The sequence below is a fragment of the Aspergillus fijiensis genome, assembly GCF_003184825.1.
Source record: "Aspergillus fijiensis CBS 313.89 unplaced genomic scaffold BO72scaffold_70, whole genome shotgun sequence".
Classification (NCBI taxonomy): Eukaryota; Fungi; Ascomycota; class Eurotiomycetes; order Eurotiales; family Aspergillaceae; genus Aspergillus; species Aspergillus fijiensis.
This window is the reverse complement of record NW_024469046.1, coordinates 20,054-34,617: the sequence shown is the minus strand read 5'-3', so window position 1 is coordinate 34,617 and position 14,564 is coordinate 20,054. Positions and strand designations below refer to the sequence as shown.

General features: G+C 35.6%; 4 protein-coding genes across 4 annotated transcripts; 1 reads left to right on the top strand and 3 right to left on the bottom strand.

The window, feature by feature from the left end:
• Positions 1 to 5,947: 5,947 nt before the first annotated feature.
• On the bottom strand, positions 5,948 to 7,468 carry BO72DRAFT_452418 (Aldo/keto reductase). The gene has a single exon (XM_040945719.1). It carries the CDS (start codon positions 7,169 to 7,171, stop codon positions 6,137 to 6,139), a length of 1,035 nt encoding a protein of 344 aa, XP_040796694.1. The 5' UTR covers positions 7,172 to 7,468; the 3' UTR covers positions 5,948 to 6,136.
• Positions 7,469 to 7,890: 422 nt separating this feature from the next.
• Positions 7,891 to 9,002, top strand: BO72DRAFT_489557 (SDR family oxidoreductase). Its single transcript, XM_040948096.1, has 4 exons — positions 7,891 to 8,310; positions 8,387 to 8,494; positions 8,549 to 8,705; positions 8,769 to 9,002. The coding sequence occupies exons 1-4, from the start codon at positions 8,006 to 8,008 to the stop codon at positions 8,952 to 8,954; spliced, it is 756 nt and encodes a 251-aa protein (XP_040796693.1). The 5' UTR covers positions 7,891 to 8,005; the 3' UTR covers positions 8,955 to 9,002.
• A 228-nt stretch (positions 9,003 to 9,230) lies between these two features.
• BO72DRAFT_414162 (carotenoid ester lipase-like protein precursor) lies at positions 9,231 to 11,399 on the bottom strand. Its single transcript, XM_040942531.1, has 2 exons — positions 9,759 to 11,399; positions 9,231 to 9,701 (listed from the first exon to the last, which is right to left on the bottom strand). The coding sequence occupies exons 1-2, from the start codon at positions 11,317 to 11,319 to the stop codon at positions 9,553 to 9,555; spliced, it is 1,710 nt and encodes a 569-aa protein (XP_040796692.1). The 5' UTR covers positions 11,320 to 11,399; the 3' UTR covers positions 9,231 to 9,552.
• Positions 11,400 to 12,376: 977 nt separating this feature from the next.
• BO72DRAFT_388892 (NAD(P)-binding protein) lies at positions 12,377 to 13,578 on the bottom strand (the record flags this gene model as incomplete). The annotated part of the gene is made up of 5 exons (XM_040941741.1): positions 12,377 to 12,657; positions 12,729 to 13,017; positions 13,088 to 13,169; positions 13,233 to 13,441; positions 13,498 to 13,578. The coding sequence occupies 5 exons, from the start codon at positions 13,576 to 13,578 to the stop codon at positions 12,377 to 12,379; spliced, it is 942 nt and encodes a 313-aa protein (XP_040796691.1).
• Positions 13,579 to 14,564: the final 986 nt, after the last annotated feature.

Genomic DNA, 14,564 nt, shown 5'->3' with positions numbered 1-14,564 from the left:
TAGTCTTAAAATAATAGGTAAATATTAGAATACTACTATTTTTTTATTAGTTAATACTATTTTTCTAGGCTTTTTTCTATTTTTAGTACCTTTTAAAAGAAAAGTAAATAATAATATAATTAAAAAATAATTCCTAATAAAATACTAATAAAAATTACAAAATCTTAAGAATATTTAGATCTTATAATATATAGTTAATATTAGCTATATAAGAATATTAAATATCTGTTAGAAATCTATTAACATACTATATAAGAATATAATATATTTTAGAAATTTAATATAAAGATCTGCTTTTTATAAGTATTCTAATACTTAATATAAATAAAGAATATAAAAAAAACAATTTTTTAAAAAATAAGAATATTATCTAAATAAATAATACAGAAAATATTCAATATATTCTAGAAAGCCAAATAAATATAGTTTTAAAGTATAACTAAAATATTAGTTAATTTAAAAAATATAACTAGATACTTAAAATATTTATAATAGATTTAAAAAACTATCTTTTATTTATTTTTTTATTTAATATAGATTTAATAGTATATATTTTAAATATCTAGTTTTAAAAAATATTTAGTCTCTATAATTCTGTCTAAAATTTTAAAATTAAAAATAAAAAATAGTAATTCTTAACAAAAATCTTATTAAGTTTTCTATAATCTATATATAATTAGAGAACTTTATTTTTTTTAATATAAAAATAATAAGAGCTTCTACAGAACTTTTAAAAGATTAAATTTATTTTAATTAAATATTTTTATTAATATAATAATAAAGGGATTAAAGCTTAACTTAAAATAAAAAATAAATAGATTTATATAATAAAGTTTTACTATCTTTTAAATTAATAGTATAGTCTTATAGTCTATAAAAAAAGACTATTAAAAAAATATAAAAAAAAATATTTATAAAATTATAAAGTTCCGAAAATAATATAGCTATATTATATCTAATTTATAAATAATTTAAGAAGATTTTATTTTTTAATAGCCAGATTTTCTCTAGAAGTTTAATTATAGTATAAATATAAATAAGATTTTAATAAGTTTTTATAAATTTTTAAAAAAATAAAATCTTTAATATTTAGATTTTATACTACTACTGTTGATTCTATATAAATAAATAAATTTATAAATTTTTTAAAATAATTATTAAAAATAAAATTAGATTTTCTAAAAAATTTAGATTAAAATTAATAGCTATATAATATCTTATTAATAATTATATAATTCCCCTTAAATTATTAGCTGTAATAGGAATTTTTTATATACTATAGATATTTATAATAAGATAGTTAATTATAAAAACTAATAGAACTATAAAATAGACTATATTTAAATAAAATTATTATATAAATTAATAGCTAATAAAATTAATCTTAATATATAAATCTAAGTCTATATAAATCTTAAGAATATTTTTAAAGCAAATAAATATATTAAAATAAATAACAGTCTCTATTTTAAACCAGTTTATTAAAAATATAAAGATTTTTTTAATTATTATTTTTTTTCTATCGGTTCTAGTTCGATTCTATTTTTATTTTTATAAAAATATTAATTGGCTAAATAGTATTTATTATTATATTTATAATAATAAAAAATTTCTTTTTACTAATTTTTTTTTATTTTAAAAAGATTTTAACGGAAAAAACTTATTATTAAACTATAAAAATTTAGATTTTCTAAGAGTTTTATTTAAATAGTATTTTTATTTTTTTAAATTTTATTTTTTCTTTTAATTTAATATTTTCTAATAATAAATAATAAGAGATACTATTTTCTCTTAGAAGTCCGGTAGTTTTAGTATATATTTATAAATATATTAATTAAATTCTAGTATTAGTTTTAAAAAAATATTAATATATATTTATTCTTTTATTTAAATTTAAAATAATATTTTAAAATATCTAAATAAAAATAAAATTCTTTTAGATTTTATTTATTTTGCTGATAGATCTGTTTAAGCTGTTTTATAATATCTAATTATAAAATAACTATATTTTAAATAAAAAAAAGTCGATTAAATAAAATAATCCTATAATTTTTTAGTATTTCGGCGGTTTTTTAAGGATTTTTTATTAATATATTAGTACTATTTCTACTAATAGATAGAATCTAAATAGCTAATTATAATTAAAAATTTTTAATTTTTTATAAAATACTTCTAAAAAGTTTTTTTAAAAATATATTATAAATTATAAATCTACTCAGTTTTCTGCTATAGACTAAATTAAAAAATAAAAATAAATATTTTTTTAAATTTAATCTTTTTTTTTTCTATTCGAAAAATAAAATAAAATTAATATAATATTATTAAGATTCTGCTAACAACTTAATATTTTTATATTCTATTTATAATACTTAAATCTATTTTTTTAATTATTTTAACTGTTTTAATTAGTAAATAGTAGCTTATACTTTTTAAATATCTATTTAAATTAGATAATATAATTTAAAAACAGACAAAGTATCTTAAGATAATTTTAATAAGAATTTATTAAATAATATATTACTTTTTCTTAGATAACCAAAAAATAAAAAAATTAGAAAATATTAAGAACTATTTAATATAGTAGACATACTGGTTAGGCAAGATAAGTATAATAGTTAAAAAATAGTCTTTTATTAATTTTAAAACTAATTGTTAAGAAATCTTTTTTTAAAGGATTTTAGAATAATATATTATATAAAAAGAAGGGGTAAGCAACATAATAATATAGGCATCCGGATTAAAAGCCCGGCGAATCAGTATCGACCCCGGAGCGGGCTACCATAGTGGTAGATATGGGCTGCTGTAGTGGGAGGTATTGTATAACAGGCAGTTAGATTAAGATATAAAAATCTTTTAATTTTACAGTTAAAATTAAATGAAAATATATTTATTATTTTAACTGTTTATATCTACCGGTTAGAAAGATTAAATATAATAGATAGAATAATAACTGCAGATTAATTTATATTATATATATTTTTTTATATAAATAATATATAAAATATAATATATTTTAAATTATAGTATAGTAATATGATTAAGTTTGAGTTTATTTATATAACCTGCTTAATCTAATTGATCTACTTAATCTAATTAATCAATTTAATCTAATTATTTTATTTAATATAACCAACCTGCTTAATCTAATTAATCTATATTATCTATTTTATCTGAGAAATATATTATATTTTATAAAAAATCTTTATAGAACCTAGTATAAAAAATAATATTTATTATTAAATAGATATATTAATAATATTATATTATTTTTTATACTGTCCGAAACGGTAATTATAATAATATAAAAATTATAAAAACCGGGTTTCTATCTTTATCTAAGTATATATAATATTTAAATATTTAAATAAAACTAGGTTTTTAACTTTAATAATAATCTATTTTCTAGATTATTTTTAAAATTCTTTATATTCTTATTCTTATTAATATAAAAAATGATAATTATTTTATTCTTTTCCACTTTTTAAATATAAAAATAATTAAATCTAGATTATGATTATTAAATAGATCTTAATACTTTTTATTTTATAATAAAATAACTAGTATATATTCAAAATATAATTATTTTAATTATATTAGAATAAAGACGACTTCGGCGATAATAATAGATATTTTAAAAACTATTAAAAAAATATTGAATATTAATATTATTAGTTATAACCAAAGAAAATCTCTAGTTCTTTAATAAAAAATAAAAAGGTGATTACAGTAGGTCTTCTAATAAATAAAAATATTAATACTAGTTAATATTATTATCTAATTATATATTTTTTTTTTAAACTTTTTAAGCTTTAATATCTGGTCTAGAATAATTATTATATTAATATAATTTTTTATTTAATAAATTTAATAATAATACTTTCGGAGCTTGTCATATATATTATATAAGTTTTACAAAATCTTTTTTTTTTAAAATATCTACTTTTGTATTAGTCGGTTAATTAAGTAATTCAGATAATTAAAAAAAATTATTATAAATATTATAAATCTTATAAATAATAGGCCCACTGTTTTTAAAAAAATAAAAAATAAAAAGAGAAAAGAAGTATAAAAGCTTAAACAAAAAATAATATATATTAGTTATAAGGCACGCTAGTCTTTAGATTTTTTTAACTATTATTATTTATTATAAATTAATACTGATATAATCCGGGTTATCTGTAGCTTTAACCTGGATATAAAATTAATATAAGCTGTTATATAATAAAGTTGTTAGCAGAATATATAGTATTTATATTATTTAACTAATTAATAAAAAGCATAACTTAAGAATTATTCCAAGTTAAAAAAAACCCGGTATAATCTAAATAAAATTTATATTTAATATAAAAAGATTTAGCAGCCTGCTTTATTCCCTTAAATCCAGCAATTAAAAAAAACAAGAAATATTTAAAAATAGTTATCTAAAAGCTTGTAATATCAAATCCAAGAAAATTTTAATAAAAAATAAATATTTCTGAATATTAAGATACAGCTGTTTAATACAGTAGTTTAAAAAAAGTAAAAATAAGTTAATCTTAGAAAATATTATATATATTTTTTTAGTTATATTTAGTACAGAATCTTTTTTTCTATCTAATCTCTAACTTATTAAAGAATAAGTAGAATCGGCGCGATATAAATACTACAGCTATTATATAATATTATAATATTTCAAAAAAAGATCTGTTAAAAGACCGGCTTAAGTAGAATATTTTTAAATCTATTATATTAGCTAGTTCTATAAACCAGCCGCAAAATATAAAATAAATCTAAAATATTATTAACTTATATAAAATATCTGTTTTTATTGCTAACAAGCCGTTGTATACTACTAAAAAATATCTTAAAATTCTAAAAAGCCAGAGACTTATTTTTAATATTTTATAAATAAAAAGCTTTCTAACCATATTCGCTTTCAGATATATTATAATACTAGATATATTATATACTATTTTTATATAATTTATCTTTAAAAAAATCTACTTTAGTATAACTAGTATAAAGTAGTCTTACTATATTAAATAATATTCCAGCGCTATACTTTTAATGTGCATTATATACGCAGTCGCAGATATTGCCCGGATCCGGTGCAGGAACTTCAGACACAAGGACACGCGGTCCAAGACCCGCCAAACGGCAGTTAAGCGGAGGATTATCTTCTCGATAGATATATGTTTGAAGCTAAGTGCCTCCGTTTAACGAAAGGACTGTATTCCTACCTATTGCATCAATACGGGAATGGGCTAGCTCTTTTCAGGATAATGCAGTCAAACGGGGTTATTAATCTATCACGTATCGCACGGACTTTGTAATCTCTTAAATATAAAAGGGAGACTCTGATCCGCCTTTAGCATCCTATAAAATGTACAACCCTCTATCTCATTGCCTGTGTCAAAGTTCAACCCCTTCCTAAAAGGTTGCTTTTTCAACTCTAAGTCGGACAAATATCTAAGTATAGGCCAAAAAGCCTATTTCGCTTGTGTAAAAGTATTATCTACTTGCAGGGTAGAAGGCCTGTCAATCAGGTAGAAGAAAGGCACCAAGTCAAATTGCTTCAGGAAGGTCAAAGACTGTTTCTTGAGGAATGTAAAAACTCTTCAACATGGATCAATTTATATACAGTCTCATCGTCCAAAACAGGAAGGAGATTCATCCTTGATCATGGAGGGGAAGTGGGATACGACACGAGGTTCGGTGTAACCTCTACAGGGACCTTCCCTGTACAAGGTCACTGGGTACTGATAACGGGGTGCCAGCGGTTAACTGCCGTAAGGCCGCCGATGTGCCAGCTAGAAGCCTGAGGCACCCATGTGAATAACCTCATGTCAGGAATATCGTGACATATAGCTATTACGCCACTATTTAGGCTGCATCAGTTTAATTGTGTTGATTGATTGATTGTCACTTTAACGTGCAGCAGCAACATGACACCGATGCTCACACTGGGCTTTTAGGTACGAAAAGTTTATTGGGCCTGCTGAATAAAATACATGAATCGAACATGGTCTCCATCGTACTCCTGGACTAAATAGCCGAAGCAAGATAATGAAGGGTCTCAGACCGACCCAAAACCAAACTGGGGTCAATCGCGTAGCGTTTATTTCAGCAAGGTAAGATTGACAGAACCTCACATCCTTCAATGATTGTTAAATGGCGGTCCAATGGGATTCTGCGGCTGGACCCAGTCGAAGTTACCCATCAGCTTCGTCAACCAAACGTCGTCTGGCTTCTTGGCAGCCCATGGATTCTCCCCAGTGAATAGAGATCCACTTAAGAAAGTATGTGGAAAACCGGGATCAAAATCGTAGCACGTCTCGATTTGTGCTATCTCCTGACCGTCAAGTGCAATACTCAAAGCAGTGATGTTACCCTGAAGATGATCCACCTTCCTCCCCCCAACAATCGGGAAGACATAAGGCGCTTTATGCATGACGTAGGCTAACGCAACACTGGTGATGTGGGTGCTTTTCTTGGTCGCAATCGCCTCGAGAACCTTCGACACGGCTTTCTCTGCTTGGGTCGGAGGTTTACCTTTGCGGCCTGCCTGAGTCTCCTCGCGTTCACGGAAGTTGGCCTCAGTCTGGAACTGTCCTTGGCCCAAAGTCCCGTACGCACAGACAGCCATTCCCTCATCACGACACATTGGGAGAATCTCCCGTTCCATGTCACGCATAGACGCATTCCACATCCCCTGGTAAACCACAAAGGGTCGCAAGCCGTGATCGCGTGCATATTGATTGGCCTTCGCCACCACCCAGGCCGGAGTGTCAGAAATGCCGAGATAAAGGACTTTGCCAGCAGACACCAAGTCATTAAGAGCATGCATCAATTCGGGGATTGTGGTAGCATAATCCCACCAATGGACATAGAAGATGTCGACGTATTCAGTTTGCATTTTCTTCAGGGAGGCTTCCAAGGAAAGCCGCATAGATTTGGTCCCATTCCCGCCGTAGTTTGACTGGATAATATCCTGCTCGTAGCCTTTGAAGCTTGCAGAATATTTTGTTGCGAGAACAATCTGGTCTCTAACCTGTCGGGTTGCCAACCAATCCCCTAGCCAGATCTCTGACTCCTCATTCTGATAGCCGTTCGCGGTATCAATGAAGTTACCCCCTTTCTCAAAGAAGTGGTCGAGAATCAGGAAAGTAGTCTCCTTGGAACACTCTCCCATTCGCTGCTTCCAAGCATCTCCGAAATTCATCGTTCCAAGGCACAGAGGGGAAACTCGGATAGAGGCATTTGGTGCCAGCTGTCGATGCCGATGAAGAACAGATTTCAGAGGTGGTGGCGGAGCTCCTGGAGGCATGGTAACAGGTCGTCTTGGTTATTCGTGTTATAATTCGCTTCCGTTGTTCTTTGAACAAGACAAGGCTGGTGCTCGCTAAATGAGCCTTTTATTGTTTAAAAATGGGGTGAGCTTCAGTCACTATGACGTACAATACTACCGGAGAAACAAACTCTATATGTCCTATCTCCGGTTTATTATGGAATATCTAAAGGTTCATCGTGGTCTTTCGAACGCGTAAAGTTCGAGACACCGTGAGCCGGCCGCCGGCGGAGAAAACCGGCAGAATTTCGGGGTTGCTTTGGGCTTGTCCAGTCCAGTCCGATGTTCGATGTTCGATGTTCGGGGCCGTTCAAGTTCCGGGACTTGCGCTGGAAGCGCTGTAACTTTGTAGCAGGAAATTGGTATGCTTTCGTTAAGGTATGACTATATATGCAAACATCGCACACTGGTGGGAACTATTCATTAGTCAAAGGGTCTCCGCCGGAGCTCGGCAATAGCTGGGCTGAATACCTGCCGTAACTTTAGTGTCCATATATGGGTTCCACAGTTCCACATATGAGTAATGCTCATCATCGCTTTAACTCCGCAGACTCCGCCGTCATGTTCATTATTTTTGATCTAACCACACCATTAATAGGATTTGTTTATTTAAACCGTAACCGATCTCCTGGCAGCTCCCTTCAGTCACTAAAGCATCATTCACTTTGCATCAAAAGCATGAGCTCTTACCTAATCACTGGTACCTCGCGGGGCATCGGTCTTGAGCTAGTCCGACAGCTGGTGGACAAGCCTAAGGAGGAGGTTGGTGTCATCTTTGCCTCTGCCCGGAGCCCCAATAATCCCAAATTGGACGAGCTTCTACAGCAGCATCCCGGTCGGATTGTTTACGTCCCTCTTGACGTGACGGACGAACAGAGTGTGCGGAATGCTTCGCAGCTCGTTCAGACTGCACTTAAAGGAAAAAAATTGGATGTGCTGATTAATAACGCTGGGGTTATGAAATATGGGCCCATTGAGCAGATGTACGTGGATCTTCCACTCTTTAATTCTGCCTTTTACCTCCACGCCTATACTCAAACTAACGCGTGCATCACCTAGGGATGACCTCGAAGAATCGTTCCGCGTCAATGTCGCAGGAGTTCATTATGTTACAAGAGCATTCTTGCCCCTTATGAGAGACGGCGAAATCAAGAAAGTTCTTAACATGTAAGTTCCTATCTCATTAGCGAACACCATGGAAAAGCTCACAATACTCCCTAGCTCTACTAGTCTCGGTTCCATCACGAGGCAGCCTATCTACAAAGAATCGTTTGTCCCATCATACAAAGTGACAAAGGCGGCATTAAACATGCTTACAGTCGCCTATTCCCAAGAACTGGATAAGGAGGGATTTACCGTTTTCTGTATCAGTCCCGGTGTAAGTCGTGTCTCCGAAATTGAAGCTCTGACAATAGACTGATCTCTCTGCTTTCGATATCAGTGGTTAAGAACAGACCTGGGTAGCCAGAATGCCGATCTTCCAGTGGCGACTGGCGTTGGTGCTGTTTTGGACGTCCTGTGGAAGACAGGGAGAGAAGGAAACGGGCGATTTTTCAATGTTCATGTGCCTGGATGGGAGAACAACCCTGGGATGAATCAATATGATGGCAAGGAGTTGCCGTGGTAGAAGTACACTAGTTTGGAATACATGTTTGGAAAGACTTTGCGCAAGTTGAAGACTGGCGGAGATGGTCTTTGGGATTCTACTGTAGCTTATCTGTAGTGGCTCTTCATGTAAACGCTCCTAAATCATATCCATTATCCGGGAGATGTAATAAGCACTCCACTTCGTTGTAGAATCTTGACTAAGAATTAAATATAGTGTAGCACTTGGTTTAAGATATGTGTTTATGATTGGTCATATTAGATATAGCAAAAAAATTCTTTCTTATTGATAGTATGGAGTGCTCAATACATAACTGGAATTCTGGTGATGAAATCAAAAATTAAGAATATTAAGCTATCAAAGTTCCAGAACAATGAAGAATAATCTTAAGAGACGTACATGCCCCTCAGAGAAAACTTGCTCTTTGTAGTAAGCCATATCTCCAACAAGGCTAAATATACATACTGAGCTGGTCAACTGTTACCAGCCAATAGAAGATAAACTTGTGTGAATAGGTAAATGTCACGAATTTAGAGAAGGGAGAAGAGAAGCAAAGGGTACCATTCAGTTAATCGCCGTCCAGAAGCGGCGAAACCAAAGTACGAGACCTTGATTCACCCTAGATCTTGTACTCCTCGAAAGCACTGATGATACGCCCAATTTCTTGGCTTCTCCAAGTATCATCTTCCAAGTGAGTATCTTCCAACCCAAAGACCATGTTTTTAGCCGTAGTGTTGTAGGTCGGCCATGTCAGTTTGAAATTTGGAACTGTGTTCATTAGCCTTTGCCTCAGGGAGACGGGTACTATTTTAATGTTCGGCTTACCTTTGTGTGAATTTGGCGACTTATTAACGGCGAAGCTAATCCACATACGGCTCATGAGAACGGCGAGCTCATCGTACTTGTGTGATGATGCAGAGGAAGCCGAGGAGAGCGGGTTAGTGACGTATCCTACACCATCAAAATTCCGGAAAACAAAGGGAATCTCTTGGAAGTGGGTTGCGCCGAGGAGCTTAGGGTCAATGCCGTTCGGTACTGCGTTGAAACGGTAACTGTATGACGGGACCCCGTACTTCCGCCACATTTCGGTCGCATAGCGTCGGCCAGCATGGAACATACTGTCTCCCAGATAAAGGGTAGCTCTTCCCCAGAGAGATCCGTAAGATGAACCCGGGGAAGGGGAAACCGAGCCAAGATCAGCCTGTACCTCTTGGTTGGACAGACCTTGGATGTACATTGTCGCCAAGTCGTTGATGGTTTGCTGAGTGAGACCATGGCCTGTGTCGAAGGCGGCGGCGAAAACGGAGAAATCCGTGGCATTATTCACTTCAATTCCAGCGGGAATAGAGAATGCAGTGCCCTCGTTCGTGTTACTTCCGGTGAGGAGCGGACGTTTCACGAACCGACCTTCCTGTAAAGCAGTAGAAGATAAACCTTCGATTAAAGCACCGTCTACAACAGGGTAGTACGAGACGCCCTGAAAAGCAAGTTTTAATATCTCTGCAGGAATGGCACGGAGGCAGTCAATCGTATCGGATGCTCCTGTGCAGTTGGTCTGGTTCAAGACTTTCTCGTAGAACACGTCCTGTTGGTCGAGGGAAATAAGGGCGCTAGGCGTGAGCGGGCCACCACTTTCCGCGATACCACCGGAGAACAGGCCGTCATCGCGTCCGCCAAAGGCCAGGAAATGATGACCAACCGATATGCCGCCAGAAGATTCACCAGAGATAGTGACCTGTGAAGGGTCACCACCGAAAGCTGCGATATTTTCTTGAATCCAGAACAGAGCCTTCCGTTGATCATAGAGACCAAGATTTGCGATTCCCGATTCATTGACAGCGCGACCAGTGAGGAATCCGAAACCTGAGAGGCGATAGTTGAAGCTAACACCAATAATCGGCGTACCCATTCGCACAGACTCTTGAACCACAGAAGACATATTATATCTTTGATCAGCACTGCCGCCTTCTTGGAGACCACCGCCGTGAATCCAAACCAGTACAGGTAGTTTGCGAAAGTCATGGACACCACTTGGTCGAACAACATTAAGGGTCAAACAGTCTTCATTCTCTGCGTGAGAGAAGCCTTTTTGAGAGAAGCCTGGAAGAGTGAGGGGTGCAGAATGACACCACGCCCCATACTCTGTTGCCGATTTCACCGCCCAGGATTCATTGACCGCTTGGGGATGACGATAGCGCAGGTCTCCGACAGGGGGTAGTGCATAGGGGATGCCCAAGAAGAAGTCTTGACCGTATTTCGGGTTATGGACTCCAACAAGAGTACCATTTTTGACTGCAACTTCTGGGGGAGGTCGAAGCTGGTCACCGCTTACCAACCCTGACACTGATATAAACAGGTATGGTAGAACGGAGAGTAGGCTCCTCATTGTATGCCGGTGGATATTTATGACAGGATATTGAACTGAGGTGAGAGAATAATAGGTGATGAATGATGTCCGTAGGTCTATAATATTTATATTTATCTACATAAGGTTTTTTAAGTCGGTTCCTGCTTTGCAATTTTTCCCGGAGATTAGATGTTACGATTGAATAGTTCGCTTAGGTGAGCATCCGATCAGCTCATGAAATCGACGGAGGTATCGGCGGAGGTATCGGCGGAGATTAAATTCAAAGAAGGAATCAAAAAGTGCCATTGTGGATATAGAGAGCGAAATATGTGGACAGGATATTCCTAGCATGACAAATCAAAGGGGGATTCTTCTTTCTTGCCACCGGAATTGTCTTGGCTGAGGCATTTTCGGCAAGATACGGAAACATAGATAGTCTTGGTAAATACACAGAGTTTAGCAGGAACCTGGAAAGGGGCATTATTAATGTTGGTTAGGTGAATTTATATGAAATAAATCATGCTCTGCAGCTTTGCTCGACAGCTTAAGAATCAGAACAAACCATGAAGATTAGATAAATATCCAATTGCACACGGGCTGCACGTTTATGCATCCCTTAGCTTCTGTTCTAGTCCCCCTAACTGGTACAGTAAGGCGTTAACCTTTGTACATTCGTATGATAGTATTTGTATATATTGGAATATATTCTTGAACTTGCAGTGTCTCGTTCAGAACGAGCACGTAAAGAGAGCCCCAAGCCAAAACCATCAGTCTTCTTATAACAACAGGTGGCAGGCATGTAAAAAACAATCCAATGTAAGCTAAGGCGGCCCACAGCTAAAAGAGAGAAATCTCGAAGTTCATGGGCTTTCCACTCTGTTCCCTCATTGTACTTAGTGAACCTGCTTTAGGGTTGCAAATTCCTACTCAAGAGTTTATGCGGTCAATTTGTAGAGCATACTTGAAATGAAAGTTTCTTAAGTATTTAGGATCCATTGGATCAGCGGATTTTTCAGATATAATGGTTTTAGTACTGATTTCCCAAAAACAAAATGAATCAGGCCGTAGTTGATTTTCTGATCAAGAGTGCGCAGGTTCAGTGCTCCGCTTTCTTTTGTGCCTGAAATCTCGCCCAGGCTCCGCGAAGCATCTCCTCCACCGTCTCGTAGTGAAGATCTGGGAAGCGCTCATTCCACACCGGGCTTACATCAGCAACCCCTCTGTAAATGCCTAATGCCCAACCACTGATGAAAGGCACTACAACGTCTCTCATAGTCTCGGCTGACAAATTAGGTGCATAAGCAGGGACCCATGGCGAGATGAAATCTCCTCGTTCCAGGTCCTCCGGACGAAGGGTATAGATCGTGAATTTTTGGCCTGTAGCATAAATCAGTATCAAGTGGCGAAGCCTCCTTAGCTCTGTAAGGCTGATACAGTCATTCTCTTACCGGTTATCTTTTCAGCCGTCTGGACAACCTCTTTGTAGGAGGTTCTCTGGCCAACAATTCCACCGTCAACGGTCCAAGTACCGGGGTAGTCGATAGCACGTGCCACAACCTTAGCAACGTCCGCAGAGCTTGTAAAAACGAGTGGGGCTGAGCCGTCTTCGACCAAACAAGCACGAGCATTTTCCAGGTCGAACAGAAGAGGGAACGTGTCGAAATGCTTGGAAGGAGGGCAAGGATGAGCAAGGTAATCCATAAGCAAACCGGGCTGGAAGAGACCCCATTCGATAACCTATAGCCCAGAATTCCTCATTAGAATAAAGACTTAAAGTTTCTGCGAAAGGGGTGAAAAGGGCACAGACCGTCTTGTCTTTGTTCAAGTTCTCCAAGTGGTCAAGTACTGGTAATTTCATATCATACATTTTGATACCTGAGCGGACCTTGCTAGAAAATAATATCAAAACGTTAGCAATGAGACGAGAAGGCAGTGACTTCGTTTGTTCTTACCCCGCCCATTCGCTAGGGGCGAACCTTGTGACATTCGCAGCCACAGCCGCATCGATCAATGCGATCTGGTTTTGGCTACCAGGATCACTCATAGGGTTGAAGAAAGCGAGAACTGTATGAGTTCCTTTGAGCAGATTCACCAGATTTTCATGGCTGTAGTCCGTTACTTGGAGAGTATTGACTCCAGGGATCTTAAGCTCCGATGGATCCTGCGCACAAAGTTATTTAATAACTCGGGTTGAAAAGCCAGCCTTCTTCTACATACCCTCCTTGACCACAGAATGACTTCATGCTTCCCCTGGGCTCCAAGTTCTTCCACAATTGCGCGTCCAACGCCTAGAATCATAAGATAGTTAGCAAATACACTGAAATAGAAAGTCTATCATGTACTTACGGCCAGCGCCTCCGACAATCGTTACTCGAACCATGGTAATTGAACAGACACTCTTGGAGCAAACACTCTTTGGGAAAAGGGGGGAAAAAACTCGTTTGAAAGAGAAGAAAGAGAAACTCCGAAATGGAAATTATCTGGCTATATAACACATCGCGGATAACGAGTCCACGTCATTCACTGATGGTGATGGAATTATGATGATGTCGGCACAAACGTTCATCCCCCCGTTAATTCCGCAATGATATTCTGCCGCGTTTTAATAGCGAATGGGACTCTGACTTCTTCCTTCCGCCGGCTGTCGGCCAAGGTGGGTCTGTCCACTATTATCGATCCGATCCACTCTGACCAGTGGGCCTGCTTCCGGGGATAACAGTCTATAACACCGGAATAACCTACGCTTGGTTTTGACGCCCGATGCTTCGTAACATTCAGGTGAACTCTCCTACGGGTGCTTTCTACTCTTTATTGATGAACATTTGCCGGAGGGTTCCCACGGGTGCCCAGATGCAGCGAATACCTCTCCCGACTCACCGGACAAATTCGTGAGACTCGAGGCTTTTCCTGCCATAAATCAAATTCCACCTTAAGTTTTCGTCTGAAGCCCGAAACGATCAAAAAGAGTCAAAACCTTTCTTGTTACAAAGTTGCTGATGTTCATAAGCGTAGCACTATTCATGTAGGTATTTTGCTGTAACATGAGGGCATAGTTTCTATTGGACTTCCGATTGCGTCATTGCGCCGGCAATATGTCAATTAGTGGAGAAAAATCCAATACAGATCTTGCAGCTATTAATGTATTTACAAATCGTTCCCCTCCAAGCGGGCTAAATCACGTTGATAGGATCGACGAATTGACTGAGGGGTCAGATATCGCTAAGCCCTTTGGGATAGGCCTTTGTATTCATCGTCCGCCTCCTCCTTAGCATTCGTATGGTATA

Coding starts and splice junctions, on each gene's coding strand:
- BO72DRAFT_452418 (XM_040945719.1), bottom strand. CDS start 7,171: ATGGGAGAGTGTTCCAAGGAGACTACTTTCCTGATTCTCGACCACTTC.
- BO72DRAFT_489557 (XM_040948096.1), top strand. CDS start 8,006: ATGAGCTCTTACCTAATCACTGGTACCTCGCGGGGCATCGGTCTTGAG. Junction 8,311..8,386: donor TATGGGCCCATTGAGCAGAT/GTACGTGGATCT, acceptor TGCATCACCTAG/GGATGACCTCGAAGAATCGT. Junction 8,495..8,548: donor ATCAAGAAAGTTCTTAACAT/GTAAGTTCCTAT, acceptor AATACTCCCTAG/CTCTACTAGTCTCGGTTCCA.
- BO72DRAFT_414162 (XM_040942531.1), bottom strand. CDS start 11,319: ATGAGGAGCCTACTCTCCGTTCTACCATACCTGTTTATATCAGTGTCA. Junction 9,702..9,758: donor GTCGCCAAATTCACACAAAG/GTAAGCCGAACA, acceptor TAATGAACACAG/TTCCAAATTTCAAACTGACA.